Genomic DNA, 27,023 nt, shown 5'->3' on the forward strand with positions numbered 1-27,023 from the left:
ACCAAAAGACCCGATTTTTCTACAGCTTAGCCTTCTCATTGAACCGCGGAGCCTCAAGCGGATCGTAAGCGCCCAGTCCCAAGGTATCAAGAGGAATGGCACCGGTGTGCCCACCCATCAAACCACGAGTATCTAATAAACTAGGGTTCAACTCCTCAATGGTAGGGGCACCGATCAACCGCATGTTCATCTCCATCTCATCCTTAAGTAACTGCATCGCGCGATCGACACCTTCCTGTCCGTACGCGGACATGGCGTACAGGAATGGTCGGCCAATGCCGACACCCTTGGCGCCGAGACAAAGGGCCTTGATGATATCAGTGGAGCGGCGGACACCGCCGTCAACGTAGACCTCGATGCGCTTCTCCCAGCCGCGTTCACGGAGGGCAGGCATAACCTCTGCAAGGACTTCGATACCGGAGCGGGCGGTTTCGAGTTGACGACCTCCGTGGTTGGAGAGGACTACACCGTCACAGCCGGCTTCAACAGCACGGAGAACATCCTCCACGCACTGAACGCCCTTAAGCACGATGGGCATACGGGTAATAGAGCGGAACCAGGGGATATCCTTCCACGAGAGGGCAGGATCAATGAAGCTTGAGATTGCGCGGGCGGCTCCTTGCGAGCGATCCACGTTTCCATCGCCCGATTGGACGTCAGAGCCAGCATCTGAGAACTTCGATCGCATGTCCTTCTCTCGACGACCGAGCTGGGGGGCGTCAACGGTGATGAACAATCCTTTGCACCCGCGCTTCTCGGCGTGCGCGACGATTTTCTCTGTGATCGCACGATCCTTGTTGACGTATAGCTGGAGCCATTGCACCTGGTCTCCTTGCTTTGCGTCGACGATCTCGTCGAACGAGCAGGAGGCTAGCGTGGGAATCATCTGGATTACGTCGTGCTGCTTTGCTGCTCTTGTGAGGACGACTTCACCTTCCGGGTGGCCGAGTTTGCCCAAAGCGGTGGCGGTGACATAGAAGGGAATCGAGCATTTCTGGCCGAGCATTGTGGTGGACATGTCGATGTGCTCGACATCCACGAGGACGCGGGGTCGGAACCAGATTTTGTGGAAAGCTGCGTGATTCTCGCGCATTGTCTGGGAGAAACATTGTTAGAATTGGTTCTCGTGGCTGAATGTGGTATGGTCTGGATCTAGCGCTGTACGTACGATTTCATCATCCGCTCCGCTAGAGTAGTATGCCCACGCTGTCTTCTTCATCACCCGGCGGGCGACCGCCTCGAAGTCCATAAGGTTGTAGCAAGCGGCGAGGGGAGGCATTTGCTTGATACGGAGTTGACGATCAGTCTCCTCCGGGTCCTCGATCTTCTCCTCCTGCTCGACGGTGCTCATGTCGACTTCGCCGAGGTGCTTCGATTGATCGAGGTACTTATCCAGGGTGTCAGGAGGGTGAATGGGGTCAAATTCCTCGGTCGCATCTTTACCGGCGTACTTGAGAATAATCTTCGAGCCTCCGGGGTGTTCTGAATGGCATTAGATGGTGATTGACGCTCTGGGGGTGGTTATCTCACCTGGCAGGAATTCGGTGACGTCGTAGGCTTTGCCGTGCACAATGACCCAACATGAGTCCTTAGAGTTGTGCTCGGCCACCTTGGCGCCGGTGAGTTTATCTTGAGACATGGTGTTATATTATGTGAGTAGTGTAGAGGGGAGATCTCACACTGGGGAAAGGTAGATTTAAAGGAACGGCGAAAAAGTGTCGTCCCAAGGGACCTCGGGTTAATGGAGTCCGGGGATCAAAAGTTGCGGGGAGCTTCTCGGCCGACTCGTGATCCCGACAAGACCCATTGTTTTCGGTTGCTTTCGTGCGATAGAAAGATAAAAATCAGGGTAAGACGATAGCTCAGTACTCCTGAAAATGATGTCCACAATTATCCAAGGGAGTGGCCGGGCCTATCTAATCCGGGGTTCATCGTGCGTCGTAAGGACGGGAGAGGTTAGCCAGTAGCGATGGTCGCATTACAGACGTGTAAATAATCTTCTTCTTCCGACCTTCCATATCTCCACACGTCCTTCACAATTCGAACAGTGATCCCAGGATCGATTGAAGTATTTTAGCTCATCCCTTGCTTTGTCTCTGCAAGGAAAATCCCAAGGTATGCACTGAGACCATCCTGCATACATTCTGTCTCAAGGCTGTGTCAGATTAGCGTTTTCCTTTTTTGTTCTCCTACATAATTGATAAACATTGCCATTCGGTTGCATCCGATTGACTGAATGCATTTGCATGGAGCATGCTTTGTTGATCGTGGAATGTTTCTATCGAACACCAGTTGGCGGAAGGATGAGCGAGGAAATGCACCGCCTGAGGCAAGAATGATTATATAAGACTTTCTGCCTTAGGCCAGATAGTTTTCAGCTCGTCCAATCGCACTGCAATAATTTGAATTCAAGTGTGATTGGTCCCAATTTTGTGCCTCACAAGGCTCAAATTGAATTTCATTACATTTTGACATCCATGGATCTCGATATCGCCTCATTGTAGTTTCTCGCCATGCTGTGAGTTCACGTACCATATGTTTCCACGGTCGCGGGATCACCTAGTAGTTTCCGCCTGAAGCAAATCTTCTCTTGGCTGACGGACGCCACTTGCAGATCCCTGGTGCTTGGCTTCGTGGTCTGCCAAACAGCCTCGTCAAATGAGGAAAATGTAGGTTGATTCAAAAGCTACCACATCCGACCGCGAAATAGAGGTCGGCATCGAAGGTGACCTTCACTCTGCGGAGGATTAGCCACTGATGCAAGATTCGGAGACTTTTGTCATCGATGCCGGGGCTTCCGACGCCTCCGCCTGCCACGTACTCCTCTCCGCTTCTCCAGCTCCGAGGGCCTGGAGAAACCCTGGCCTCGTGATCAGTCCCTAGTTTACGGGGTTAATTCCAAGGATGGTACTTGCACACGGTTGTGGCGTTTCCCTGAACTACATCAGTGCTTTCCGTGTCGCGGATGTATAAGTGTACGACATGGCTTGATTCTGAACTCTACATCTCTGGTGACCTCTGTAGACAAGGTATAAATCCTACGCTATTTAGATGTAAAATTATAGTTCCCGTTAAACCGCGGCAAACCTTCCCAAGATTCTACCACTCCACGACAGCCGCAAAACCTCCAATGACGTTGGTTGGGGATCGACACAGCGGGCGCGGCAGACGAATCTGGTTTTGGTTGCATCCGCGTCATTCTGGATTCGCCCAGTCTCGACGGGCGCAAAGGTATTTTTAACTGACATCTCTATGTGCAGGTAGCGAAGCGAAAATCTGGGGCCGAATAGTTGAAGGATGCAGCGCAGCGTCTGTAGGTTAGTCTGTGTAGATATCAGTACAGTTGCATCGTTCAGCACAATCCACACCCTAGTTTTCACGCGTCCACCCGAACGTCCATTAGGACGATCTCATTGGCCCTGGATTCGTGTGTTTCCCCTGAACATCATTCGGCACAGTCAGATTGGAGACGCGCAATACCACTATCCTAGATCCTACAGTAGTCCCCTTCTGGTCGCGCTCGCTAGTTCATGGGACTAGCTCGTATGGTTAAACGCATCTCCGCGTGGTTATGTGGTGGCTAGTCACGGATTATCCGTAGGGGCGTTTCGTCCGAATACAATTCGTTTAAAAATCTTAAGTTTGCCGGACCATGCCATGATGGATTGCTTCCAGAATCATTCGACACGGCTGGAAAGTGGCACCGCTACATCATCAGCGGAGCTCCCTGCCCAACGGGCAATATCCCACGCGTTTGGGTTGGGAGCCGAGTTTTCACGGTCGCAGGTTCGACCTTTCGAGACAATGACGTGGGTCGGACAACCTACGAATGAAACCGAACGAGCATTGGGCTTTGTTTTTTCCGACTCCGCTATGTGACTATTAGGGGCCTGATTCGTCGAGCCAGTCTCACGGCAGTCGACCGAATAATTTAGTTTTACAACGTGAATGGATTTCGATATTAATGGATGAAAAATTAAATTTCAAACCAAAAGACTGTGACCGAGGAATGGTACAGATGCAGTAGATGTCTTGGCTGGAAGTTCTTGGCTGAGGTTCGGGGCCGAGCCTGAGAAATTGGGTTGTGTTCACCCCCAGGTCTTTCTTCCCCCATGTAATCTCCAGGAATCTCCACGGGGAGAGACCTGGAGAGAGACGCCGGTTAAGCTACCTAAATTACCTGGGGATAAGCAATAACTGAGTTAGGCGCTGAGGCAAGGAAGTAGTAGTCAACAATAATTCAATTTTGTTTTTTTTTTCAAGGGAGTGATGCAGTGTGGGTCCCTATGGATCCACTGATCCGCTGAAGCAAGCCACTAGTATGCGGACGGCGCATTCTTGCATCATCTTCCTCCACTTGTTTCCCGGTGTCCGCTCTCGTTCGGGAAGTACGGTGACGGGATCCCGAGTGCTGTCGCCGACCCCTCTTATTGTTATCATCAACCTGTCGCTATCATTGTGCACAGAGGGCGGACCCCTCTTTCCCCTCAGCCGTTACACCGCTCAAGCCACTGTTTAGCCTATTAGAGTTGTCCAATTGATGCATTTATGCATCTCGTCAGTGCAGGGATCTTAGTGCAGCCTCATCGACATAACTACGTAGGTGAGATCTATCACGACCGTGCGTTCTAGTCGGGACTCGTCCGAAGACCGGATGATACCACATCCGATTTTTTTCGCTTTCTGATGGTCTGATGTGGCCCAGGCTGGCGGGTTGGTAGCGAAGGGATAAAGAAAACGGTAGAGGAGGGTTATTAGTACCTCCTTACTGTCTTACGCAGCACCATTTGTTTTTCTCCCAAAAGATACTTATGGTTATTATGACCTTCCTACCTTGTAAAAAGGAACCGCATTGTAAATAACTTTTCACCAACGAACCACAATTCATCTCTTCATGTTGCATATGTATGGCTCGTCATTGCGGGCCTCCAACATCGACGACACCTCCCACTCCACTGGGGCCGTGGCCAAAACCAATCAGCACATCTCGGTAGAACAATTCGACCCTCATAAAATTTCGGCCTGGTTTCTGGTTTTGATTTTTCTGTGATGTCATCAGGGACGCAAACTACCGCCCGCGCAGTGGTGGAGGCCACGGAAATGCTTAATCGATCATTATTGATGCATCCGGAAGCTTGGCCCCACCGCAGTGGATCTCATTCGACAGAGCAATTGGTTTAGGGTGGGGCATCCTAGATCGGATACGCACTCGGCTTGGGACCCATTATTTTGCTATTCCTTTTTTGTTTTTTCTTTTTTTTTTCTTTTTCTTTTTTTGCGTTCCGCTCGGAGTGCCTACTGGCAGAGACACGGGGAAAAAAGGATGGAGAAGAGAACATGCAGGCCCCACGATTGCCTCTCGTTGCCACTTTCGTATGGCTGTTGGGTCGGAGTGACATTCAAATATCTTCCCCTTCCCTCCCCCCGGGGTTGAATTTTCTTCTTTTCTGATCAGTCTTATCTCGCCTTCCTCCACTTTTCCCAACCCCCTTCTATATCATCCCACGTGCATTCATCCACTGGGAGCGATCGATTTCTGATCCCATCGTGGACTAAAAGATATAGGGTTATCTCGCTTGTGGATCTAATCTTCAATCACACATACTTTCAATATGGCGCCCTCTTTTGCGGGCATGTCCGGCAGGAAACTGTCGTTGGCCGTATCCACCATTGCCACCATGGGTTTCTTGCTCTTCGGTTATGATCAGGGTGTCATGTCTGGTATCATTAATGCCACCGAGTTCACCGACGTGTTCACTGCCGCCAAGGGTGATAGTACCATGCAGGCTCTGATCACTGCGGTCTATGAGGCTGGATGTTTGTTCGGTGCCATGTTTGCTCTTTTCACGGCCGACTGGCTTGGTCGCCGTATGATGGTTATCGCCGGTGCCACCGTCATGATTATCGGTGTCGTGATTCAGGTCACCTCGTTCGTCGACCACATCCCTCTGTTGCAATTCATGTTCGGTCGTGTCATCACCGGTATCGGCAACGGCATGAACACCTCGACTATCCCTACCTACCAGGCTGAGTGCTCCCGCACCAGCAACCGTGGTCTGCTCATCTGTATTGAGGGTGGTATCATCGCCATTGGTACGGCTATCGCTTACTGGATCGACTTCGGTGCCTCGTACGGTCCTCCTGACCTGACTTGGCGTTTCCCCATCGCCTTTCAAATCGTCTTCGGTCTTGTCATCGTCGTTGGCATGTGGTTCTTGCCTGACTCTCCTCGTTACCTGATCTCCCGCGGTAAGGTTCATGAGGGTGAATATGCTCTCGCTGCCCTTGCCGGCTGTGAGATCGAGGATGCGGAGACCCAGCTCCAGAAGCAGCTTGTCATTGAGTCTATTGAGGCTGCTGGTGTTGCCGAGGGTGCTGGTTACAGCGACCTCCTCACTGGTGGTCGTACTCAGCACTTCCGTCGTATGCTCATCGGTTCTTCCTCCCAGATTGCCCAGCAGCTGTCTGGTTGCAACGCTGTCATCTACTACCTCCCAGTGCTGATGCAAAGCTCTTTGAACATGGATACCTTCATGTCCGACATTCTGTCCGGTGTCAACATGATTATCTACGCCATCTTCGCTACCTTCTCCTGGTTCTTCATCGAGAGGATCGGTCGTCGCAAGCTGTTCATCGGTGGTATGACCGGTCAGATGGTTTCCATGATCATCGTCTTCGCCTGTTTGATTCCTGGTACTACCGGTCCTGCCAAGGGTGCCGTCTTCGGTCTCTTCCTGTACATGGCCTTCTTCGGTGCCGCTATGCTGCCCTTGCCCTGGTTGTACCCCGCCGAGATCTCGCCCATCCGCACCCGTGCCAAGGCCAACGCTGTCTCCACCTGCTCTAACTGGCTCTTCAACTTCACTGTTGTCATGATCACTCCCGTCATGGTTGCTAGCATCGGTTGGGGTACCTACCTGTTCTTCGCTGCCTGGAACGCCGTCTTCATCCCCGTCATGTACTTCTTCTATCCCGAGACTGCTGGTCGCAGTCTTGAGGAGATCGACATCATCTTCGCCAAGGGTTACTGCGAGAAGATCAGCTACGTCAAGGCCGCTCGTGAGCTGCCCAAGCTCACCGATGAGGAGGTTGAGGCTAAGGCTCTCGAGTACGGCTTCGGTGACCTTGGTCACCCCGAGGATGTTGAGAAGGGCAACCACAACAACTCTTCCTCTGAGAACCACGAGGAGAACCTCAACACTACTACTCTCCACGAGAAATAATCATTTCTCCTAATTTGAAAAGTCCTTTGGACGACAGCGCTGCGCGTTGACCTCGCCATTGCCTTTGGTCTTTGGTTGTGCATATTATATCGTTGTCTGATGACAAGGCTATTGCCTTGATTTTTCATTTGTTTTTTTTTCTTTTTTACTTTGGTCAGGTTCGCGGGATCACCTGGAGCCCCCTTTTTTATACCCATTGTTTGCTGTTCTAAGTGCAGGCTGATGATTTCATGTTCATGTCTGGGTTTCATGGCTGGTTTTCGGTCGGGCATTGGTTTCATGATATCATGTGTATATGCTTTGTACTAAGATATAGATTGACATTATGATCGACTTGACTTGACCTTTTCCAGTAAGCAAAAAGTAACCCAAATTAGTAAATAGGCGCCAATATAGACTACAGTAAACAACATATAGGGCCAATAAAAGCATATGTGAGTCATGCCTTGCGCCTTTAGAGTCAAAAACTGACTCTGCATGAACACGAGTAAGGGACGTGACCAGGGTCGGCTGATCCCGCTTCCCAGGGTTGCCTTGTCTCGAACTCACCACTTTCCATTCCTTTGTTCATTCATCGCATTCAAATACACGTCCCAAGTATCCATAAATCTCCGTCTACATTTCCATCGCCATTTCGTCGCATTTAGACACCAATAGACCATGCCCATGACCACCCGCCCCCACCTCAACCCCGCGCCATGAGCTCCTCCCTCGAGGCTAAGATCGTTGTCCTAGGCGCACAAGGTACTATGCGTCTCCAACCCCACCAAATCCGCGCTAGTACTAACGCTCATCTCTTATCGCAGGCGTCGGAAAAACATCCCTCGTCCACCGCTACGTCCGCAACGCCTTCAACCCAAGCACAACAACATCCACCGTCGGCGCCTCCTTCGTGACAAAACGCGTCTTGGACACAACGTCCGATACGACCGTCCGTCTCCAGATCTGGGATACAGCAGGCCAGGAAAGATTCCGTAGTATTTCGCGACTTTACTACCGTGGCGCTCACGCGTGTCTTCTCTGCTATGACATCACCGATGAAAACTCGTTCCAAGAGATGGCGGGCTGGTTACGTGAGTTGAGGAAGAATCTAGGATCCGAAAGCGATGACGATAATCCTCTGGTGATCCATGTTGTTGGGACGAAATCCGATGTTGTCGCTATGGAGCCCAGTAAACGCAGGGTCCCGTTTGAGAGAACTATCGCATACGTCGCCGAACAGCTTTATCCTTCTCGTGCATCGACGCCACCTCCCACCGCTAGTATGGGTATGGGCCTAGGCTTTGGCGCCGGTGTTTTTGGTGGCGCAAATGCCGGGGGAGGGGGTACAAGTGCGGGGAGTGTGGCTGGGATGTCGACGGGTGCGCTACAGAGCCCCGATAGTAAACGCAGTTCGGCGTTTTGGGGACAAGAGATTGGCTGGGATTGTTGCCATGAGATCTCGGCTAAGGATGGGGAGGGCATTGAGGAGGTGTTTCGCGTTATTACGCGGAAGTTGGTTGAGCAGCGGAATAAGCGTGATGCTGACGCTGCATTGAGTGCGGCTACGACACCTGGTCTTGGACTTAGTGTTAATAGTCCTTATACGCCTGGCAGTATGGATGGCAATGCCAGTTTCCGTCTTGGGTATGGGGACAAGAGGAGGAGTTGGTTGGGGCTCTCGACGCCTAATGTTGGGGAGGTCGAGGAGGTGCAGGTTATGCAGACGGCTCAACGGAAGGGCCGATGCTGCTGATCTGAGCTCATTTTGGATTGACGTGTTTCATGCGTTTCTTTTGTCGTGGTGGTGGGTTCTGATCTGTTCATTTGATATCCTGGAGGCTTCTTATTTTGCATTTGCATGCGGGCGTTGCGATTTACTCGGTTCAGTGGTTCATACATTTGGTTCGTTGATTTTATGTGATCTAATAACACAGCAAGATCAGGTCTTGGTCACATTGCAGTTTGATGGAATTTTACGAATATAGATACTTGATCTTGTATGTGCATGGTACATAAGACTCTAGGGTCGAACGGCTCGTGGTCCACATTTTCCAGCAAGAGTGTCCAAAGTATGAAGACACTATGGATCTGATGTTATGGACCCTTAATCAACTAAAGATCCATGCATGATGTCACGATGGGTGGGCCCAGTGGGGGTGGTAGATCTGGGGTAAGCTCTGCCAGTAAGAGCATGGCTATTAGAATACTGATATATACCTAGCCCTATTTGAATTCATCCTGGTTCGCACTCGGGTGATTTGCCTGATGCCCAATCACCGCGTATTGGACAGCTCATGCTCAGCCTCACCCCCTCTTCGATACATTCGACACATCTGCCAATCACCCTCTCCCCCGCTCGGTTGGTTAGCTCCATTATAAACTAGCATCTTTCCAATTCATTGAAGCCTACTGTCAAGCCAAGCCTGGCGCTCTTGGCATTGCATGTCTTGATTGGAATCAGCGTTTCTATGGCGAGTACATACGACGAGGTACCCTGGCACTAGCGCGCCCGGGTCCTCTGAAGCCACTCAGAAATAACAAACTGCACACTGCCCAGCCCAACTCAGCATCTGTGGTGGCATCCTGGAGCTTGTTTTCGAGTTTTATCGGCGCTCTCTTGCATCTTCTACATCTTTGGCTAAGGCTTCACTCAAACGCACTCACCTGTCAACAATATCGAGCCCCGAGTGTATTCGGGCTAATCTACTCTACTGCTCCATTTTCACGCTTATCCATTTTCTAGCACCCCCGCATCATGTCTGGGGCGGAGGTGATTGCCGTTGTAGCTTGTGTCGCAGCTAGTATGTTCCTGCCTCTCCAATCCAACAAAACTAACGATCCTAGTCGTCTCCGCCTACCGTGATGGCAGTGAGCTCTACCGCGCCATCAAGAAAAAATGGGACCGTCGACACCCGAAAGAAGAGGTCTCCTCGAATGATCTCGAACGATCCCTAGCCCGCGGGCAGGATGAGATCCTTGCACACTGGAATGCCCACGTCTCGCGACTCGGACAACGGTACGAAGAGGGGGATACTATTTCTAGAGAGCAGATGAAGGACATTGTGATTACGCTGCAGGGGATGCTGTTGACGCATCTTAGTCGGGCGGTGGACCAACGTGTGAGTCTGGATGTTGTGGCTGTCTTGTCGGCATCGGATTATGGTCGGAGTTGTACCATCTCTGTACTTCATGAGCTGTACCAGCGGATCGCGCAGTCGGCGCCGGTACCGTGGCCTATCGGTGTTGGGTCAGTGTACGCTACCGTTGATCCAACCTCCAGTATTGGCTATTATATCCAGTTGTTGGAGCGGGGGCGCTCGTTGTCGTGGACCAGGGAGTCGAGCAGGCCGGACGGGTTTGTTGTCACGCCGCCGACAGGGTTTTTTGGGCAGCTCTCTGGGTCACCAACGGAGATGCTTGGTTCTTCAAGACCAGGGGAACCGTGTAGCCCGCCGCAGAGGGAGAGAAAGTCTTCTGGGTTGGGAACTGCTATAAGCTCGCTGTGGAGTCATCGGTCGAAGCGTGGAAGTGGGAGTCGCGCCTCAAACGGGTCGTCGGTAGCATCTACGGCGGACCTCGAGTACCTGGCTCGCTCTGGTGTGCCTGTTCCTCAAGGCTCGAACTCGAAGATGACACTCACAGAACCAGCCACAGACATCAAGCCTCAGCCTCAGCAAACTTCAAAATGTAAGGAACGTCGCAGTCGTTCCGAGAAAGAAGAAATTACTCGCAGAATGACCCGCAAGCTGATGAGGAACCCGTGGACAAATGATGGGAGGTCCGACTGTGGCACCGACTCTGATTCTGATATGTCGGACGAGACGATCTCTCCTACAGAAGAAGTGCCCTCTAAGCCAGCCAAGCCAGAGGATCCAAACCCAGCAACGTCCGAGATCGTGAACGAGACCCCCCTCGGGTTCCAACCAGCCGCTCCATCAGTGATGTCGGATGATACCACACACTCAACGGCCCTCACGGTCCTTCCATCCACTCTATCAACAGGTCAATTCTGGCCGCCACGCAGAGAGAATGGCTACTCCGGATTTTGCAAAGGCGCGTGGAAACTCAGCTCCGGCCTCGGCGGCTTTAAAATCTACTCGGAGCCTATTGGCTACTACCTCCTCATGTCCAAGTGGCGTTGCTATCGCTGCTTTTTCGGCATGCCACTGGCGCCCGGTAGCAAGCGACACGATTTGCGCTTTGACCAGAAAATATACCTCCACGAGGCGACGGGGATCCGGTACCGCTGGTCATTCTTGGCAAAGTCTCATCTTGCGTATACGAGGCCCGGCGTTGCGGCCCCGACGCATGTTCACGGCACATTTGGGTGCATATTCTGTTGTGCAGAACTTGACGTAGTTGCGCCAACGCTGAATTCGTTGGATGAATTCATGGCGCATCTTGGGGAGCAGCATCGCAGTGTGGATTTGGCGTTGTTGGAGCGGACCCGCTGCGTTGTGGGGAGGGACGCTTCAGCTGAGGAGGCGTTTGATATTAATATTCCTCCAGGTCGGGCGTCCACCAGTGAGTGATTTCACTGTCGACCTTGGATTTATCATGTGCTTGATTGGCTGATAAGCCGGTGATTTGTAGAAGATGGTCCCATGGTTAGTGTGAGGGGCTCGGAAAACAGATGGTCTGAGCTTCCAGGGATCGGATTATCTGCCGTGAGAAATAAAATTGGTTAATTTCCGCCTCAGCGGTTACCCCTGAAAATGAGTCCGTCACAGTGCCACTAGACAGGAGATCATGATGTATAAAAGAAATGCTGATCGGACAAAGATGACTTTAATTCCCCTCGCAGCGCGGCTGACATCAGCCATACACCATGAATGTAGCATTCCCCCTGGCATGAGATCTTCGGGTACTGTAAATGCACAACATCTGTCCCTTGCAGCCGTCTCCAAGAGCCATAATAAACCGGAAGCGTCGTAAACCCCAATTGGAGTCCCTCTTAGCATCTGTATCCATGGTCCCGCCGCTAAGACCATCAAATGTGTCTGGCCCCGCCGATCCCGGTGCAGTGATGGGATCGAACGCGGTCCAGGGGCAGAAATGGATCGACGGATCAAGCGGGATGTAGTGCGAGGTATCTTTTGTATGTCAGGGTCATGCGAATGTACCTGATCGGTACTTGTTGGGCATAGCCCCATGTTGACTGTGTACGCACTCACCAATCAGAGACAAGACATGTGCTAAGTTCCTTCCAACTGTATTGTTCCCGAATTTCTTCTTTAATTCCTTCTCGGTTCTTTCTTAATTCCTTTCCCTTTCTGATTTCGTTCGTTCTTGTTCTCACGTCACTCGTTAACTTCGTACTCTCGTTTCGTCGTGGTCATTCGTGCCGACCTGGAATCCGCTACTCCGCATGAGGACCCGCCAAGTCCCTGAGATTCGCCTTTTTTCCCCTCGATCCGTGGTGTGTCTCGGACAGAAAATATAACTCCTTTTTTCTTCGTTTCCCCTTCGGCTTCTCTTCACTCTTTCTGTTGTTTGCGCATGGTATCGAAATGAGGCTCTCACTACGTATCGGTTTGGCCGCCGCGCTGATCATTGTCGCGCTCGTCCTGATCAACCGTCAACTCCACACCGTTGGCCAGGCGCCCCAGTCTTTTTGGCATTTCGATACTACATCTTTCCGCGTGGCATTACGGCCACCACAGCAAACGACTCAGGATGGCATTCGCAGAAAATGGGGCGGTGGCTCTAAGAAATTACTGGGTTTGACTTACCAAACTACTCCGATCGAGGTCCCTAATGCGGGTGTGATTGTGATGGGCAAACTGCGCGAGGAGAACACCGCGTGGGTCTCTGCGGAAGTCGCCGAGTACGTGCCCTTTCTTTTGTGAATTTTGATCTGTCTCAATGCCTATGTGGATGTTTGTTCTCCCGTTCAGGGGGGATGCACACCGTAGCTTTCTCGGTGGAACCGCAAAAAAAATACTGACGCGAATTGTCCGCAGATGGCGCAATTACATCTATACCGTTGATGACACCAACGCCCCCGTCCACACCCCCAAGAACAAAGGCCGCGAGGCCTTACCCTACCTTCAATATATTGTCGACCACTACGATGATCTTCCTCCGATGATTATTTTCCTGCACAGCCACCGCGACGGCTGGCCCGCCGCTTGGCACACCGATACAATGGATTACAGCAATGTGGACTCGGTGCGGGCCCTCCAGCGCGACTTTGTGCTACAAGAAGGCTTCGTCAATCTGCGCTGTCAATTGTCCCCCGGCTGTCCGGCCGAAATGCAGCCGTTCCGCAACCCCCCGAAGCCAGGCGACAATGGTGAAAAACATTATGCTGATGCCTGGAAGGAGTTGTTCGGCAACACCAAAGTTCCCGAGATCATCGCCGCACCATGCTGCTCGCAGTTTGCTGTCTCCAAGGAGCAAGTGCTCATGCGCCCGCTCTCGGATTATAAGCGCATGTACAACTGGGTGTTGAACAACGATTTGCCAGACGAGGTGACTTCCAACATCATGGAGTACTCGTGGCACATAATTTTCGGCAAGGACCCGGTCTTGTAAGTGGGCTCCCCCCCCAATTGATTAATTAATTTGACTAACCCGTGCCAGTTGCCCTGATGTCTTCCAATGCTATGCCGACGTTTACGGCGAGGAAGTCTACGGATTTTAATTAACGCCTTCCACCTTCACCTTCATCCTTTCTACCTTTCCACATTTTATTTTCCTTTTCTTTTCCATCCTTCACCCACCTTTGGTATTCTCCCATTTCTTCTTCAATTTCAATTACCCCCTCTGTATTATTTCTGGGAGGATCCTACTTCATATGGTCAGGGAATGACGAACCGCGCCAATGCACATCTTACGACTTGCTTCACTGTCTATTTCTTCGGGAGCAATGTACATGGAGTTTGAGAACGGCGATTGCGTCAATGCATAGCTCACCATCGCATTGAATTTGCACTGAGCAGGGGTTAGTTGCTGGGCATGCATATATTATCAACAAATAAATCACGATTGAAAGCATTTTGCAATCCTGTTGCAGGATACATGAACTACTTCATAATCTCCATCACACCCCTCCCCTCATCCCACCGATGAACGGGCCCACTCCCAACATTATAATGATAATAATTATTCGTGCCGGCAGGTATAACCGCTTTCCGGAATGTGATATTTATTCGTCCCCGCACCGCATCCCCCGCCCGTCCCCGTTTCTTCGGTATACTATGCAACCAATTGGCTTGCGTGTCACCCCGCATTACGACCATATCCCCCGATGCGAGGGGCATTTTGATCTGCTGCGACGCAGGGCTCTTCGTTCCAGCCTGGAGCTGCATCTGCCTTTGAGGTTGTGGTTGTGCAACCCCATGTTGGAAATCAGTCGTACCCGATCCTTGGAACGGGGATCTTTGAGTCGGGGCGGTCGACGTCGTAGTGCTGTTATCCGCAACGGTTTTGCTCCGGGGGTCATCATTCATCCCGACACTGGTACTCCCGCATGAACCGGTAGGGGGAGGGGGTTTATGCTTCATTACAAACTCCCTCTCTCCGCCTAGTGATAACGACGCAATATTCGGTTGATCACCTAGGAACCGCTCATCGTCTGAGTGAAAGGATATACTATCCTCACCGCTGGCGTAGTAATTTACCAAACAGAAGTTGTAGGTCGAGCCTGTTGCGGCTTCGACTTGCTTGCGTAGGATATTGAGGCAAGGCGGTATAGGTCGAGGTTTATATTGGTATTTTGTTGGCGAAATGGGGGCTTTCGTCTCGGTGTTTATGAGGGTGAGCTCATTATGAGCTAGGCTCACCTCGGGTTCCGCGGTTTGATCCTGAGTCGAATCCTCTAGACTTGACCTCACAAATCTTGCCGTATCATCGACTCCAAAGACAGTTGTGAAGCGAGGAGTGTTAATTGACGTCTCGATTCCGCCTCTTTTGATCGAATATTGGACCCGGTAGAAGGGCAGTTCACGTCGCAGAAACTTGAACAATTCGTTTGCTGTTTGCCGTGCCAGAAAAGGCTGGAAGTGAAGAAGGTCGAGGTGTGGTTGGTTGGTTATGCTGCGTGCTTGTCGCGCTGGTGTCCCGTGTTGTATACCGACATCGATATGAGAGGGGAGGCGTGGGATTGGAATTGGGTAGGTTGGGTGATTGCTGGGTTGGACATTGGATTCGTCTGTTCGTGTACCCGTCGATTTTGTGTCAGGCTCCTGCGACTGCCATTCACCGGTGGATGGGTCAAGTTTGATGCGCTTCTCGGTTGATGGCGGCGAGATAGGCTTGAAGAAGGATTCTAGGGTTCGTTTCGCCATGGCGCGTGTATGGGTTAGAATCTGCGTGGACGCGTTCTAAGAAAGTAAAGAGGGTGATGTCATGCCGTGCGGGTTTGATGGAACCCGATCTATGACTTCCCGATTCGGTATCCCCTAAGATCATAGAATATCTGGAAGTATTTTTCCGATCCTGAGAGGAAACGAAATGCGAATATATTTTTTCAAAGACAAAAATGATGTCTTTAATTCATTTGTATTGAGTTCGAAGTTGAAATGGAAAATTCACGTCAAGATGGTCAATCTTCCTTTGTACATGCAATTGTTCCTTTATTGACTTCCTAATATTCAATACCAAACATCCTTGTGTTTCCCTTCGATTAGGATGTCTACCGTCCCTTTTCCATGCCACCATAGTAGGCACTGGATCTTGACATTATTGTCGTCCTGCTCGACAATTTTCCATTGGCCTCCACTAACTGTGACTTTGGTCTCTCCGTCTTTGAAGTAGTAATAAGGCAGATAGATCACGCTTGGAAAATGGAAGGTCGTGCCCTCCGCAGTCAGGGTCATGGTAAACGTGCATTTCTCCATATTAAACCCATGACTGTCTAATCTACCGTTCACACGGACCGGACTGGGACGAAGATATGCTATTGATGGGCGGTAGCCTCGCCTCTGAGGCACCATTCCTTGGGACTGATCACAGTAAGTGCGAGGCATGATAGCCTTTGCACCTTGACGAATGGACATGTACCACATATTTAGAAGGTCTTGAACATGCGGATCGACTTCCATACTTTGCTCAGTGGAACAACCATGAGAAGACCCTAGGGAAATGGAACTTAGAGGACGCGAAGTGTGACTCTCCAGCAGCTCTAGATCTTCATTATTCAGTTGATCACCTGATTGGACGTTGTTCTAGAAGGTCAGCATAGTCCACCTGCTGGAGTTGAGCGTATCTACCTCTGTCATATCGCCCCACATAGTGAACCCATTGGCGCTGCTCCCTTCCAAAGCACAATGGTACGCATCCAGTACTTTGATTTGACTCCTATAGTCACCAGTCTCATGGGCATTTTCATTGTCTAAGTCGTATGGAATTTCGACCTCTGTAAAGATGAGGGGATGATGTCCAACATTCTTTAAGCTTCCGTCGCGAATGCATCGGAGCTGTTTACGCAGTTTGTTGCGAATAGATCCCTCGCTGGATTTCTCCGCAAACGCCGACTTCGAGTTTTGACCACGAAGCACTCCAAGAATATCGATATTGAACAATCGATTCCTGTAAGAATTAGTATCGCAGCTAGCAAACATGATACGACTACCTACCAGTGCTTCGTCATAAGCGCCAGATCATCATGAAAGTGGACAGCATGAACCATATTTGGATCGTCATCGGGGGTTCCTTTTAGGCTCGGTGGTGCCTCCATGACAGGGGGTTGACAGAACAAGATAAGGCTTTGACAGACACTACGGATTGCATCTCTATAAGCTCTATAATGTCCCAAGAAATAGGTATTGGTGAAACGTTCGTAACTTAGCCTTTGCTTATCGCCGGGCTTCCTCGAAAAATAGTCCTTTTGTAACAGGCTGTTGTTGGCCGCATCCCAAACCCCATGCTGAGCCCAAAGGCATTCCCCAAGTTTCCAGCCAGGATCTCGTTTCCAGCCATATCGATTACACTCTGATTGTAGCCAAACTGAATCGCCCTTTGGGTCTATAAACTTGTGACCAGTCTGGCGTGGTCCAAATCTTCCAAACTGCGATGTGATAACTTTGCAGGGCCTTCCAGAACCAAGAAGCATACCCTGAAAAGCGGTCGGAGAAGTCCCAAGCTGGAGATGTTGATCTGGTGGAACTCTTGAGATATCATGAATGCCTATTAGTCCCTTGTGGGGCTCGTTCAAACTCTCCCAGCCGATAACCACATCGTGATCAAGATCCTCTGCATCGTGGATCTTTTGTGCGAGATACTTACAAGCCACAATAAAGTGGCCTTGCAAATAGTCTTGAATATTCACACCATTAATGATCGCCTTTGGCGCAAAGTCTCGACCGGCCCAAAATAAGGTGAACATAGTCTGACAGGCCAGTCTTGTATAATTGGAACACCATGGCATTTTTGGGGAGTCTGCGGGTAGGTCCGGTGTGTGTTGGGAAAGGGCGGCTTCGGTATTCTGAAAGGACTCTGGATTTAGTCCGGCTGCGTAGAAGGTCCATGCGGGTGCGCCTGATCCTCCTGACAATCGAGACCACTTGAACAGTTAGCATATAGCCCAAAGTTCTTCGAATAACTGAAATGCAGCCTTACGAAATCCTGATATGGTTCCATGAAGAAGTAGAAACGATACTTTTTGGCGATGCGAAGTATCTCCACAGTGAATTCCACCCATTCCGTATCGTACCTGCCCGGGCCAGCATGTTCGATGGCCTCCCAGGTAAAGGTGTATCGAATAGTGTTGTACCCCAATCTCCGGAGTCTCTGAAAGTGTGCATCGGCATGCTCTAAAGGAAATGGCCGTCCGACAAATGAGACATTATCCGCTTCCAAGGAATGCCGGTGATCGTGGGAGCGCAGGTCGCCTGCCAGATTGACTCCTCTCAGGATTATTTCTCGATTCTGCGGATCTCGAAATGACTGCCCCTGGACGCGTAGTCGCCGTGTGGTCATACTGTGATGTGCAATTCTTAGCCGTGTTCGAGATTGCCGATTAAATTGAGCCAAGCACGGTGAAGTAGCCGAGAGAAAATTTAAAAGAGGTGGAAACACCCAGGATGAGAGTATTCAAAGGCATTTCGAAGAGAGCAGAAGACAGCGTGGATCGCGAAATTTCCAAGTGCATTTTTTGTTTCAGAAAGATACGACTAAACAAGACATAACGCCATTAAGTTTCGGTAAGTTCCATTAAGGGTCTAGGGTCTTAATCAATGCTAAATATCTAGGGCCCAAATGGAAAATTGTGACAAACCCTTCAACGGAGCAACGTATTCGTCGGCGCATGGGAATTGATTCTAGGCGGCTGAGACGAAAAGGCGACCAATCATCATCTCTGCAGTACGCGTATCCGTTGCGGATGCCTCCACTCTTTGATACGAGTACGCGTACTGCGAGCAACGCGATTGGCTACTAGAATCCAACCATCAGATTTGGCTCCACCGTACTGAATTTCCCTCTCATATACTCCCCAAGTATAAAACATTTCCAGGTCGTCTTGATAATCTCCTGATTAGATCAAACCACGATTTCACAACAGCTCAACATGGCAAAGCTGCAGTCTTTGAAGAGCGGCTATTATGTCTGGCAATATGTCCCCTCTATGGCTGCAGCCATCATTTTCTTGATTCTATTTCTACTCGCAACAGTGTTTCATTTCTGGAAGATTTTCCGAACAAGGGTACGATTTACACTACCATTCACTATTGGAGGTATATGTAAGAGGCCACTCCCTACCATACTACCGTATTACTCCTTTGCTAACATGTGTCGTTCTAGTCGAAATCATTGGTTATGCGGCCCGAATCGATTCTCACGATAATACTGGCGAATTAATACCGTACTGCATCCAGGCTGTGTTCATTTTGCTTGCGCCAGCCCTCTTTGCTGCATCCATCTACATGATACTTGCTCGCATAATTCGCAGTGTCCACGCGGAGAAACATTCCATCCTGCCCTTGAATTGGGTGACCAAAACCTTTGTTCTGAGTGACGTTGTCACATTTTTGGTCCAGGCAGGCGGATCAGGAATGATGGTCTCCAGCAGCCTTAGTGGTATGGGACAAGGCATTGTGATTGCTGGCCTAGGCCTGCAGGTCCTGAGTTTCTGCCTCTTTATTGTCACTGCATGTGTTTTCCAGACACGAATGCGCCGAAACCCGACGACAGAGGCATTTGACAATGTGATTCCCTGGAAGCGGCAACTGGATAGTCTCTATGCTATCAGTGGACTAATCCTTATCCGATCTATATTCCGAGTTGTGGAGTACGCTATGGGCAATCAAGGATATCCTCTGAGCAATGAATGGATGTTATATGTCTTTGATTCTGTTCCCATGTTTGCTGCCATGGTGATATTTGGCATTTGGTACCCCAGTGACCTGAAGCCTTTTCTTGGGGATAGAACTTCCTCAAACACTGAAACTATCGAGATGAAGTCATGATCATAACAGGCATCTATGCTCCATGCATAGCGTTCTCTTGCTTTTTTTTTTTTTTTTTTTTTTTTTTTTTTTCGTTTTCTGGCTTTTTTCGCATGGTCACATTGCATCTCATCTCGATAACTTATATTGCGGCTTACGGTGTTTTTCTTATAATTTACGTTACTGTTTGTTTCATATGTATATAGAATTCATTCTCCTGTTATCTATTCGAATGAAACTGCTTCAAATAACAATTTTCATTTCTGTGGGCTATAATGCGCGTCGGTTTTACATTTTTACTTCATCTGTAAAACATACAAAATACGAGATCGGAGAACTCCGTCGATATGACCTGCCTAGTATGTATGAGATACTATGTTCAGGGGCCTGTCTTCTGCATTTTATCAGTTACGAAAGGAATAGCATTTTGGAAACTTCAAACGGTATATAACCGACTCGACTATGGATAGACCCGCCTGAGCTTGCCAGCACCAATCATAGGCCATTTATTCCGCGTATACAGTTAGAAATGGCCAATCAAAACCCTCCCTATCCGCACATCTACAGCCTGAAATCTTTCTCGACATATAATTAGCATCGCCGCAGCCCACGAGAATGACATAACTGGAAAACATTGTGGTGGATCACAGCCCCTGACCTAGCAATTTTCTTCTCAGCGAGTAGATTTTGCTTCCGTTCCACTCTGTAACTGCCTGTTAGATCGTATGGCTGCGGGTAGCAATTTGTAAACACAGCATAGAGCTACATAAACGGCAGGTCTGCCCAGAAAAATCTTATAATCAATCTTTCTTTCCAAATTTGGCAATCCCCTCATTAGATTCTCCGCCAAAAGTCTCTCCTTTTACAGCTATTCTCATTTCATCTTTTTTCTTTTCTGTCCCGCTAAACAATTACTGTTCCGTTGTTTTTATTGTCATTCGATACCGACCTTGACGCTACGGTGAAAGTTAAAGACAATGACCTACTCAGGCTACTACCCCTATGAGCCTAGCAAGGCAGGGGCTATAATATTTATGCTGTTGTTCGGGGCCAGCGCATTCATTCACCTTTGGCAATTGATGAAACTGAGAACCTGGTTTTTTACTGCTTTTCTCATCGGCTCTTTCAGTAAGTACTTCTGGGTTTCTCACTACCAAAGGGCCCCAGTCAGAAGGTTGCTAATACGTCATGCTAGTGATGACACTAGGCTATATCTTCCGGTTAATTTCCGCAAGGAATCCGGATAGCCTTATTGACTATATATGCCAGTCTACGTTAATAATTCTGCCACCATCCCTGTATGCTGCAACCATCTATATGACTTACGGTCGGATTGTCATGTTTGTCGGTCAGCCCCAATCATCCGTCGTGGAACCCCGAAAGGTGACCAAAATATTCGTATCGGGTGACACTACTGCCTTTCTCCTGCAGCTCAGTGGCGGCGGTATGCAAACTATCAGTAGTATGCGCAACATTGGAAAAACGATCCTGATTGTTGGACTTATTGTTCAATTGATATTCTTCGGATTTTTCCTATACGTTTCTGTTGCCTTCCAACGTCGGTTGCACAGGGCTGGTCTTAACCTAATCGGTGGTCCTTGGCGTCGTCTTCTCCATATTTTGTTCTTTGTATCCGCGCTGGTCATCGGGCGATGTGTATTCCGCATCATTGAATACATCGGCGGAACAGACGGATATGTATCCTCGCATGAGTTTTACATGTACATTTTCGATGCGATCCCAATGTTCTTTGTGCAGGCAGTCTTCCACATTTTCCACCCAGGCAAAATCCTTGTAGGGAAAGGCCCTGTCGTTGATGAATCATTGGAGCTTCAAGATGCTTAATCGGGATGAGAGCAAAGTGATCAATCATTAAGCTTTGAACTATTCTTGGCTAACAGCTGAAGCGCATCGCCATAGACGCCAACATTGTCTAGAGAATATAGATGTTAAATTGCGTTGGTCCTGCTGCAATAATTACCAATATCAGGGACCGGCCTGAATGAAGAATGAAGAGCGAAGGAAAATTGTTAGTTGATCAGTGGGCATCAGGTATTTATGCACAGTATTGCTATTTTGTTGTGAAAGGGGCACATTGTGATTATACGAAAGTGTAAATGACCAAGAGCATGAGCTCGAAGTAATCACGCACTGGCATGTGGAAATTCTTCCAATCTAGAAAGAAATAAAGAAAAGTCTGAAGTCGATTAGAGACTTGCGAGATCTGCTGGACACTGAGGGTTTTCCCGCAAACATTAGAAGCTGGCTGAGTCAGCAAATTAGGCATCACGCACGCGAGGAATTTTCAAGAGCCAAACGATAGTTATTTTGAACGCTTGCCCAGACCAAAAGCCCCCAGGGCTGGATTGCTGGGTCGTGACCCTCATGGTGGAATCACGTATATTCTGTATTCCTCGGTTCTTCGTGTCTAAACACACAGCTTTGCAAACTTATAAATTCATCTTAGCTGGACCCTCGAGAACAACAGTATGATTCAAGGAAGGAAAGCGCACAAGAAATCAAGACATGGCTGCATCGAGTGCAAACGTCGTCACGTTAAGGTATTGTGCTATATGATCCCACCGCGAGCACCGGCAGTCTGCCTAGGTGAACAATCCGCCCAAACGCTAACATGTGCTACAGTGCGATGAAACGCGCCCGAAATGTGTCAACTGTAATGTGTCACGGCGTCGCTGTTCATATGAGGATCTGGTATCGAAAGCGCATGCCCTAGTACAACCGTCCCGATTCAAGCCAAAGCGCACTGTTCAAAAGAATGACATTACTCAGCAATCTTCAAATGTTGCTGATGCCCGTGTCATACATGACAGCCCCCCGGTTAATAAGCTGCATCTAGAATTATTTCATCACTTCCTTCACGATATTCTGAAGTTTCTTGATCTCGACGAGTTCTCTACTGAGGGCTCTATTGACATGACTTCATACATATTAACAGCGCCATTTCTCATGAATCAAATTCTTGCGTTCTCCGCATTACACCTCAGCATTCTTCGCCCAGAGAGGCAGGAGTTCTACCAGTATCATTCGTGCCAACTCCAAACACACGCTCTTTCTGAATTCAATGACGCCAAACTGGACCTATCCGCCGACACTTGCATTCCGATGTTTCTATTCTCGTCATGTCTTGCAATGCACGTTCTCGCTGAAAAGCTGTTGTTTCGCCCAGATAACTTCCAAGCTTTTCTCGATAATTTCATCCAGTCGTTAAGGATGCATCATGGCGTACGTGCGGTTACTAGTCAGTCGTGGCATATGCTTTTGCAGTCACCGCTCAAGTCACTGCTTGAAAGTGAAGGAATGTTGCTAGATCAAAGTACTTCGGATGATGAGTGTGTCGAGCTCCTCGCTCATGTGGATACAATCTGTGACCCAACGATCGGCTCTATCTACCGACGGACAATCGAGCACTTACAAAAAGCTTATAATGCGAGTCGCTCCCCGTCATCCAACTTTTCCAGAGTTGGCCCAATCTTTTCCTGGCCAGTCATTATTCCTTCAGAGTACATAGATCTGCTCTCAGAACGTCGACCAGAAGCACTTGCCATTCTATCTCACTTTGGAGCTCTTCTACACATGCACAGTGAGATGTGGACTTTTGGTGATAGTGGGATTTATCTCATATCTTCTATCAACCATTATTTAGGGCCAGAGTGGGAGAGTTGGCTGCGCTGGCCGAATAAATTTATTCAAGAGTGATCCAAATATCAGGCTTCGCCTTTATACATCAACAAATGTAATTACAGTGAATCCTCTATGGTCATATTAGAGGACGGTCTAGCTATAAAACGAGGTATACGATTTGAATCGCACAAAGTGATGACTGGCAAATATCGACTCAACTTCCAAAGTGGGTCATAGTTTAACCTCAGGGTCCACCTGGGCGAAAATAAGAGCAGGCCAATCAATGTCCGTGGAGTCCGCGTATGCAGAAATACGTGTAATCTAAGACATACTCTTATACCGTAAAAGTTTATTTTAAAATTAATATTCTCATATCTGGCATATCTCGAATTCCTCACTCCTGCCATGTCCTATCAACAGGGGCCTCCATGGAACTGACCAAATATAACCCGCCAGCATGAGATATAGAACCATTGGTTTGACGGCAAATTGGGCTTTTACATAATGCAGGTCTCCACAAATCGTGATCAGCCTCTAAGCACTACCGAAAGGCAAATATTGCCAAATCGGGCCCTTGACAGAGCAGCTACTATTTTTGGCCATGTGCTCTTTCCGCCATCATTATCAGATCACTCTTGAATCTGGTTCTTACTATGAGATCGTTTCGTTCTTGGGGAAAAAAAATTTAAACTCCATGCTTTCAGCACATACTCGCAGCTTTCACAGCAGAGGCCTACTTGGCAAACCTCGACCCACAAACCGTTCAGCTGCACTGTAGAGGCAGGTCTGGCTTTTTTCTCGGGCAATTACGCGTATACAAGAGCCTCTTAAGTTGCATGCCCAGCCCCTAATTCTCTCTGGTGTGGTTTTGACGGTATCACAATGCTTTCCCATTTAATACGAGTACGATGGCTGCCTGCTGTGGGGCTACTGTACACGGAAAGTAACACGAATACGACCCAATAGTGTACATCTTTATAAGGCTTTCGCATTAGCGACGCGGAAGAGGTAGAAAGAGAAAGAAAAAGTCATATCCAACACGCTGGTAATAGCGAACATGATTTTCATGCAGCCCGAGCAAGACATGAGCCGCTCATCTGTGATCTACGAGAGCGACACCGGAAGTGAAGATCGGTAAGCGCAGCTTTATACGAATTCTCCACCAGGCCAGAGCTAATTCAAAATTTAGATTGGGACAGTCTAATAAATTCAAAATTCAAGCGAGTTTCGAAATTGCGCGCCCGCCTCCGAAGTTTTTTCTTCGACTCGGGCCGAAACTTCTACTACAGATCCAACAGGTCGCGCAAAATCACAGACCAGTTCCAGTCCTTGAGATCTGGCAGCCGCCATTCTGCAAATCAAATCTGACGCGTGAGTTTCATCATGCAGTCAAATTGAGGTCCGGTGATGTCTATGTAACTCTTGGCGAGTCTTACATTACCAGCTCGACTCAACAGAAGGATGTTTCAAATCTAGAACAACCGTCAGATAATGCCACTGCTCATGGAGACATCATTGCGGCTATTTGTCACGACGAGGAAGAATCACACATTCACTTCCGGAATGCGCGGTGTAGCTGGCGGGCCAGCACCCAGATGACGGGACATGACCAATCCATTATTTCTTACAGGTTCACCATGAGCAGCCGGGACGGAGATCTCCCGGACCAAGGGCGGATGGTTCTGCAGTGGGAGAAAAGGAGGAAAGAGCATGTCCCAGCCGGATCGGTGGATGCAGATCAGTTTGTGTTTCTATTGATTGATCGCCAGGTGAAGAAAAAGAGTCGTATTGCAACCATGACCACAGATGGCTTCAAGGTCGTTGTTCGCAAGAGCTCTATTCTAGATGGATTGAAGGCTTGCTTTGATTTGATGGAGCCTATTGGTCCCGAGGACAGGCATTCGAGCCGAAATCTAGAGACATGGTTATACACTTTGACTCTAACGCTCGGTGTTTTGGTTAGGCATAAGGAGGGGTGGTTGAATTAGCCATTTATTAATATCAGACTTCCAGTGTTGATATGAAGCAAGACGTGTAGTGAATATGATCCCTTAAATTATATTACCCGTATTGTTATGGATCATTTCACCTCGGCGAACTGTTCCAGCCCCAGGTAAAACCTCCCAAGAGCTCCATCATACCAACCCATTACTTCCTCCCACTCCGATGCGGGCAAAGTCATTTTCATCATCCGCAACCACCCTCCCACAATACAATCCGCATACGTAGCCTGATGACCTAGGATAAACGGCCCTGTCTCATTCCGGTTCAAGACTTTCACCAAGCCAGCCAACGAATCCCGAAGCGAGACCATCATCTTTGCCCTGTCCTCCGCCCCAAACACAATGGGTTCCAATTTCTCCACACCAGCCCGCTTCGCGAACATGGCGTGAATCTCCTCAGCATACGCAGGATCAAATTGCATTCCAGGAGCCATGAGCATGACATGCGCCGTAAATACCGAGTCAACGCTTCTGTTGAATCGAACGTATTCGCCATGGTCACCTTCCTCCCGCTCAGAGAGTGGTACCAGAAAAGCTGTGTCGTGTTCATACTTGAAATCAAGCTTTTGGGTCGGGAATAAATCCCCGGTTCCGGACTCGGGATATTGCTTCTGAAGATATAGGGCAATATCGAATGAGTCCCCGAGTACGGAGTTTGTTGTTGAATCTGTGAGCATGGGGAGTGTGTAGTAGTCGGTTCCGTCGGCGAATTTGCGGCAGGCGGGTGCGCCGACTTTTTGGCGCACATTAGCGATATCGGGCATTTGAACCCATTGTGTCTTGTACGGCACACCCTTCAGGTTGAGGGCATAGCGGGCTTTCCATGGGTTTGGAGCTGCGGGTGTTGATTCATACGGGGGCCGGAATGCGATGTCGTAAAAGACCATCGCGGGAGTGTCACTTGAAAGGGCCATTGTGTGATTGAGAAGAGGGGTAATTTTGGAGGATCTTTATACTTTGATTGGAACTTTACTTTATGGAATTGACACTTGCTTTATATCATTAGAATCTTGGAAGCCCCTGGCTCGCAAAATCTGAGACATCATGAGGGGTTGTGAGCCATTGTGAGTAATAGTGGGGCGATTGGCGGCCCACCAATGAACATCTTTGGAAAGATATGTTCTGGAAGCAAGCGGTCATTCGATGGACTGCTAGTACCCAAGGTCAGTAGGTGTTCTAACGAGGTTATCGGGTTTGATAGCGTGGTTCGATCCGAAATGAATTGCGTGCAGGGCTTGAGGTGTCAAATTGGCAATCGACCAATGACAAGATTTCTTTAGACCAATCTCACTACGCATTCTTAATGTAATTTAATTTAATTAGAGTCTAACCTTGTCTTGTGGTCTAAATATTTTTCTTTTCTTCTTAATACAGTGGCGACCGCTATCGCCTTCCTTACTGAACAACATGGATAAGGTCTTTCAAACCCTAATCACATGATACGCTAATACGTATATGGTTAATCCTGCATATAATGATACGTTCCAGGCTTGAATCGTATTACTCAGAACAAGTAAAAAACGTACTAATGTATGTGTACATATCTTGTTACATGTCTAAAAATACCAGACCCACGGCAACATACCCATCAAGTTTTGGTATGACAGTATTTAGCAATATCTTCACCATATCGCATGAAGGGAGAGCTTCATATGGCATTTATCGTTCTACCATTCGTCGATTCAGCGTATTAAGGAATTTGAAATTTCGGATCGTCGCTAAGACCCCCATTAACGTAAATGAATGACCTAAGTTTTTACACGTTCTATTCTTCGTTATATATA

At 48.8% G+C, this 27,023-nt stretch overlaps 12 protein-coding genes across 12 annotated transcripts; 8 read left to right on the forward strand and 4 right to left on the reverse strand.

Annotated features, from left to right (window-relative positions):
- Nucleotides 1–19: 19 nt before the first annotated feature.
- N7484_008018 (L-lactate dehydrogenase (cytochrome)) lies at nt 20–1,639 on the reverse strand (the record flags this gene model as incomplete). The annotated part of the gene is made up of 3 exons (XM_057118405.1): nt 20–1,096; nt 1,169–1,482; nt 1,531–1,639. 3 exons carry the CDS (start codon nt 1,637–1,639, stop codon nt 20–22), a joined length of 1,500 nt encoding a protein of 499 aa, XP_056971440.1.
- A 3,973-nt stretch (nt 1,640–5,612) lies between these two features.
- N7484_008019 (putative MFS monosaccharide transporter) lies at nt 5,613–7,223 on the forward strand (the record flags this gene model as incomplete). Its single annotated transcript, XM_057118406.1, has 1 exon — nt 5,613–7,223. The coding sequence occupies one exon, from the start codon at nt 5,613–5,615 to the stop codon at nt 7,221–7,223; it is 1,611 nt and encodes a 536-aa protein (XP_056971441.1).
- Nucleotides 7,224–7,921: 698 nt separating this feature from the next.
- N7484_008020 (Rab family GTPase) lies at nt 7,922–8,958 on the forward strand (the record flags this gene model as incomplete). Its single annotated transcript, XM_057118407.1, has 2 exons — nt 7,922–7,967; nt 8,030–8,958. The coding sequence occupies 2 exons, from the start codon at nt 7,922–7,924 to the stop codon at nt 8,956–8,958; spliced, it is 975 nt and encodes a 324-aa protein (XP_056971442.1).
- Nucleotides 8,959–9,960: 1,002 nt separating this feature from the next.
- Nucleotides 9,961–11,737, forward strand: N7484_008021 (uncharacterized protein; the record flags this gene model as incomplete). Its single annotated transcript, XM_057118408.1, has 2 exons — nt 9,961–10,006; nt 10,050–11,737. The coding sequence occupies 2 exons, from the start codon at nt 9,961–9,963 to the stop codon at nt 11,735–11,737; spliced, it is 1,734 nt and encodes a 577-aa protein (XP_056971443.1).
- A 978-nt stretch (nt 11,738–12,715) lies between these two features.
- Nucleotides 12,716–13,851, forward strand: N7484_008022 (DUF3431 domain-containing protein; the record flags this gene model as incomplete). The annotated part of the gene is made up of 3 exons (XM_057118409.1): nt 12,716–13,032; nt 13,169–13,738; nt 13,791–13,851. The coding sequence occupies 3 exons, from the start codon at nt 12,716–12,718 to the stop codon at nt 13,849–13,851; spliced, it is 948 nt and encodes a 315-aa protein (XP_056971444.1).
- A 382-nt stretch (nt 13,852–14,233) lies between these two features.
- Nucleotides 14,234–15,496, reverse strand: N7484_008023 (alpha-ketoglutarate-dependent dioxygenase AlkB family protein; the record flags this gene model as incomplete). The annotated part of the gene is made up of 1 exon (XM_057118410.1): nt 14,234–15,496. One exon carries the CDS (start codon nt 15,494–15,496, stop codon nt 14,234–14,236), a length of 1,263 nt encoding a protein of 420 aa, XP_056971445.1.
- Nucleotides 15,497–15,802: 306 nt separating this feature from the next.
- Nucleotides 15,803–18,128, reverse strand: N7484_008024 (uncharacterized protein; the record flags this gene model as incomplete). The annotated part of the gene is made up of 4 exons (XM_057118411.1): nt 15,803–16,375; nt 16,421–16,739; nt 16,787–17,712; nt 17,769–18,128. The coding sequence occupies 4 exons, from the start codon at nt 18,126–18,128 to the stop codon at nt 15,803–15,805; spliced, it is 2,178 nt and encodes a 725-aa protein (XP_056971446.1).
- Nucleotides 18,129–18,717: 589 nt separating this feature from the next.
- Nucleotides 18,718–19,615, forward strand: N7484_008025 (RTA1 domain-containing protein; the record flags this gene model as incomplete). The annotated part of the gene is made up of 2 exons (XM_057118412.1): nt 18,718–18,889; nt 18,951–19,615. 2 exons carry the CDS (start codon nt 18,718–18,720, stop codon nt 19,613–19,615), a joined length of 837 nt encoding a protein of 278 aa, XP_056971447.1.
- Nucleotides 19,616–20,673: 1,058 nt separating this feature from the next.
- Nucleotides 20,674–21,439, forward strand: N7484_008026 (RTA1 domain-containing protein; the record flags this gene model as incomplete). Its single annotated transcript, XM_057118413.1, has 2 exons — nt 20,674–20,722; nt 20,790–21,439. 2 exons carry the CDS (start codon nt 20,674–20,676, stop codon nt 21,437–21,439), a joined length of 699 nt encoding a protein of 232 aa, XP_056971448.1.
- Nucleotides 21,440–22,083: 644 nt separating this feature from the next.
- N7484_008027 (Zn(II)2Cys6 transcription factor domain-containing protein) lies at nt 22,084–23,311 on the forward strand (the record flags this gene model as incomplete). The annotated part of the gene is made up of 2 exons (XM_057118414.1): nt 22,084–22,155; nt 22,238–23,311. The coding sequence occupies 2 exons, from the start codon at nt 22,084–22,086 to the stop codon at nt 23,309–23,311; spliced, it is 1,146 nt and encodes a 381-aa protein (XP_056971449.1).
- Nucleotides 23,312–24,293: 982 nt separating this feature from the next.
- On the forward strand, nt 24,294–25,224 carry N7484_008028 (uncharacterized protein; the record flags this gene model as incomplete). The annotated part of the gene is made up of 2 exons (XM_057118415.1): nt 24,294–24,370; nt 24,426–25,224. The coding sequence occupies 2 exons, from the start codon at nt 24,294–24,296 to the stop codon at nt 25,222–25,224; spliced, it is 876 nt and encodes a 291-aa protein (XP_056971450.1).
- A 92-nt stretch (nt 25,225–25,316) lies between these two features.
- N7484_008029 (uncharacterized protein) lies at nt 25,317–26,153 on the reverse strand (the record flags this gene model as incomplete). The annotated part of the gene is made up of 1 exon (XM_057118416.1): nt 25,317–26,153. One exon carries the CDS (start codon nt 26,151–26,153, stop codon nt 25,317–25,319), a length of 837 nt encoding a protein of 278 aa, XP_056971451.1.
- Nucleotides 26,154–27,023: the final 870 nt, after the last annotated feature.

The sequence above is a fragment of the Penicillium longicatenatum genome, assembly GCF_028827895.1.
Source record: "Penicillium longicatenatum strain IBT 33135 chromosome Unknown contig_4_segment0_segment0, whole genome shotgun sequence".
NCBI classification, from domain to species: Eukaryota; Fungi; Ascomycota; class Eurotiomycetes; order Eurotiales; family Aspergillaceae; genus Penicillium; species Penicillium longicatenatum.